The sequence below is a fragment of the Oratosquilla oratoria genome, chromosome 42, assembly GCF_046742065.1.
Source record: "Oratosquilla oratoria isolate Oo_2021 chromosome 42, ASM4674206v1, whole genome shotgun sequence".
In the NCBI taxonomy this organism is placed as follows: Eukaryota; Metazoa; Arthropoda; class Malacostraca; order Stomatopoda; family Squillidae; genus Oratosquilla; species Oratosquilla oratoria.
In genome coordinates, this window is record NC_134818.1 from 12,516,870 (window position 1) to 12,520,809 (window position 3,940).

The following is a 3,940-nucleotide window of genomic DNA, read 5'->3' on the forward strand; positions in this document are numbered from 1 at the left end:
ACGTTACGTCAGGTGCAAGTCACCGCGCAGAATCCGCATGAAAGTCTTTTTGAATTGCTGGTTAGCGAGTGCGTAACATAAGGGGTTAAGGGGACTGTTAGCGTAGCAAAGAAAGTAGGAGAACATGTAGAGGTGGACGTTGGTGCAAGTGCAGAATCCCTCGGCGATGGCTAGGATATGGTAGGGCGTCCAGCAAGCCACGAAGGCCCCCAGGATCACCGAAATGGTCCGCAGAGCCTTGTTGGCGCGGTTCTCAGACTTCGATCTCTGTCTCTTCTCGCCATCCGCCTTCCTCTTCTTCTTCTTAAGGCTTCTGATGGATTTGACGATGCCTTTCCGGGAGCCTTTCAGTGATCCCTTGAGGGAACTCTCCCCGGCTGTCGTCCTCTCCCTCTCGATCAGGGACGAGGACTCTGTCCGCGCGACGCTCGTGACAGTCTTGTTCGAATTGACGTTATGGGTTGTGATGAGCTGGTTGGCCGAAGGAGCGCTGGCAGACGCCCCTCCAAGGCCTCCCCCACCTCCCCCTCCGCTCACTACCAGGCTCCCGAGGCCCGTTGTCGAAGCTCCAGCCGTCTTGTTCGTGTCGGGTTGAGGTTTGGCTCGAACGGCGCTGCCGCCGGTGCTGTTCGACCCGTTGTTGTTATTGTTATTGTTGTTGTTGTTGTTGTTCGCCACGGCATTCGTGGTGGCGGTGTTGTTGGTGGTGGGTTTGGAGGACGTCTGGGACTTGGCGGGCGTGGAAGAGGCCATGTTGGTGCAGGCGAGCATGACAGAGGAAACGATTGCGTCAGTATTCGGTTCGTCGCTTTCGATGTTGGTGGCGGTGGTGGTGGTCGTCGCCGTCGTCGTTGCCGCCGCCGCGGTTTCGGGAATTCGGGGCAGGGTTCGGTCTCGGCTCGAATCGAAGGAATCTCGAGCTTCTTCGGCGGGTTCGTCGACGCCATCCATGCTCCCTTCGAGGTCCTCGTCGTCTGAGCGTGAGTGAAGGCGGCTCATTTTTCTGTGCTGGCTGTGCGGCGTAGTGGTGAGCATGGATGCCATGGACCTTGACGTCGGTGAGCCGGGGCTGTGCAGAGTGGGGGCCCACACCGAAGAAGGAGGGTCCTCCACCACGGGAGAAGGAAGAATGATGGAAGACTCGTCCATGAAACGGAGGTCGGCCGTGTCCATCCCCGTCAGGATGTCGAAGGCAAGGCCCCCCGCCCCAGAGTAATTGAGGCTGGACGGGGGCCGCGTGGTGCAGATGCTGCTCACGCTGGAGTTGTCGGCGAACATGGCTGGGGGTGCGATAGGTCGATCTTCCAGGATGTAGGCCTCAGTGGGTGTGGAGGCGGCCAGGGGCATGATGGGCAGGGCCTGCATGGGTCTCAGAGGCAGGGTCATCGGGTGTAAGGGCTGTACTGTTGCCGGTGCGTTTTCTCCTGATCTAAGGCTGACCGTTTCGTCCGAGTGACTACTGTGGGCCTCCTGGTCCCCGGTCATGCTCGACTGCTGCACCAGACCCTCCGAAGTCCGCTGCCCCTCTCCTCCTCCTCCTCCAGAGCCTACGGCGTTCTTGGCCTCCATCAGCCTGACGCAGGTGTTATTGTTAGTTCGATGGTTGGAAAGAGGCGCGTCGCTGTTCTCACTAGCGCTCGTCGTGTCCAAGACGCTCTGCTCGGGGATCTTCGGCAGAGCCTCCGTCGTGGGAGTCTTCTTGTGTTGCGGAGGTGGCTCCAGCTTGGGAATGATGGTGGTGATGCTGTTGCTGTAGTGAGACTTGCGGGGCGGAGGCGGGTACTGGCTACTCTCCTCGTCCGAGTCGAAGGCCGGACTACTCGAGCGCTCGGACTTCTCGGGAGGCTCCCGCTTGTCCGAGAAGCTCGTCGTCTCGGTGGTTTTCGAGGAGTTCTTCTGGCTCGCCGATGAATCGCTCACGCCCGAACCGCCCTGGGCGTTGGCGGTCGGGGCGGCGGGGGCCGCGGCGACAACGGGGGGCTTGTCCTGACTCAGAAGCGTCGACTGGGTTTTGGACATGCCCAGCCCCGCTGTCCTCCCGGCCATCCCCGCCATGCCGCCGGCACTGAGGGCCACCAGCGTCTGCATCTTGCGGTGTTTGGCCTCAGACTTCTTCTGCATGTCGTAGGCGGTCTTGTAGATCCCCGCGTAGAGAACGATGAGAACGACGAGGGTGACCCAATAGTAGGTGACGATGAGGGCCGTGTTGAAGACCGGATCCCGAAGGAACTGCACCTCGCACTGGTTTGGCAGGAGGTCCCGGTAGCCGACGAAGTGCTCCCAGCCGAAAATACTGATGAAGAAGAGCAACGCCGGGATGATCCAGGTCATGGCCACCATTACGATGACCTTGGTCCGCGTCCGCCAGCCCCGGTACTTGGCGGCGATCTTCACCGAACAGAACCGGTCGATGGTGATGAGGAGGACCGTGTACTGTGACACGAGGCACACCGTGTAGTCGACCGAAAGCCACAGATCGCAGAGGATCGGTCCTAGGGTCCACTCGCCCATGAGGACGTAGACGGTGTAGAAGGGCATGGAGACCGAACCGATGAGGACGTCAGTGACGGCCAGAGACGCGATGAAGTAGTTCGAGGGCTGCCTGATGGCGCGCTCAACGATGAAGGAAAGGAGTACGAGCAGGTTCCCGCTCACCGTTAGCACGATGCAGATCCCGAGGCTGAGGGCGATGAGCACCGTCTGCCACAGCTCGAACGGCGGCAGGATGGTGGTCGCGTCGGTAGCGTCGGTGTCGTTGGAAGGCAGGCAGTCCATGGAGGCGTTGGCCAGGCACGACCCGTTGGAAGGCTCACTTGCGTTGAGGAAGTTGAGCGAGGGGTCCATACCACTCCACGTGAGGATCGGCCCGAGTGTCACCTCACTCAAAGGTGCAGTCATGTTGAAGCCGTAGTCCTCTTCGCCAAAGGGGACCACCTCCAGGTCCTCTAACCCTCCGCCGCCACCGCTCCAGCCCCCGCCTCCTCCACCTCCTCCTCCTCCTCCTCCGACGCCGCCGCCGACGCCGCCTCCTCCGACCTCCGCCTCGCCCTCTATCTCCTCCCGCGATCCGAAGCCCCGACTCCGCTGTTGCTTCCTGTAAAGTAAAACAGGTGGTCAGTTACATCTTCGTAATATACATACATACATACATACATACATACATACATACATACATACATACATACATACATACATACATACATACATACATACATACATACATATATACACATATACATACATGCATACATACATACATGCATTTATACATCCATCCATCCATCCATCCAATACATGCATACATACATACATGCATTTATACATCCATCCATCCATCCATCCATCCATCCATCCATCCATCCATCCATCCATCCATCCATCCATCCATACATGCATACATACATACATATATACATACATACATACATTCATACATTCATACATACATACATACATACATACATACATACATACATACATACATACATACATACATACATACATACATATTGCACATATATACATACTTATAATAATAATTACAACAAGAATTATGGCATCAATAAATGACGACAATAATGATAATGACAACAATAATGACAGTGGTAGAAATAATGGCGGCAATTAGCGTTGCAATTACTGAAACGGTAACGGTAACGGTAGTTACATCGTCAGCACAAGTGGTGACAATCATAGACGATGAATTGTTAAGATTCTGAATTGACGAAGTGACATTTGCAAAATAAATAGACAAATTTATAGCTAAATGAATAAGTACATACATATACATACATATACCAAGGCTTTTTCCCCCTTACAAGGGAGGTAGCCAAGAAGAAAAAGGCATAAAAACCATTCCATCCCTAAATACACTCCACTCCCCTCCACCCTTCCTCTTATCTTGGCACCTCCTGGATGACGGGTCATCCCTGCACCTTGT

The 3,940-nt window shown here is 55.3% G+C and overlaps 1 protein-coding gene across 1 annotated transcript in view; it reads right to left on the minus strand.

Moving 5' to 3' along the window:
* The window catches only part of LOC143021671 (uncharacterized), a 3,582-nt gene extending 561 nt beyond the window's left edge, over positions 1–3,021 (minus strand). Inside the window, exon 1 of the mRNA XM_076179281.1 lies at positions 1–3,021. This exon is cut by the window's left edge and continues 561 nt beyond it. Coding sequence (XP_076035396.1) covers positions 4–2,898 — 2,895 coding nt within the window. The 5' untranslated portion in view covers positions 2,899–3,021 and the 3' untranslated portion in view covers positions 1–3.
* Between the last annotated feature and the right edge of the window lie 919 nt (positions 3,022–3,940).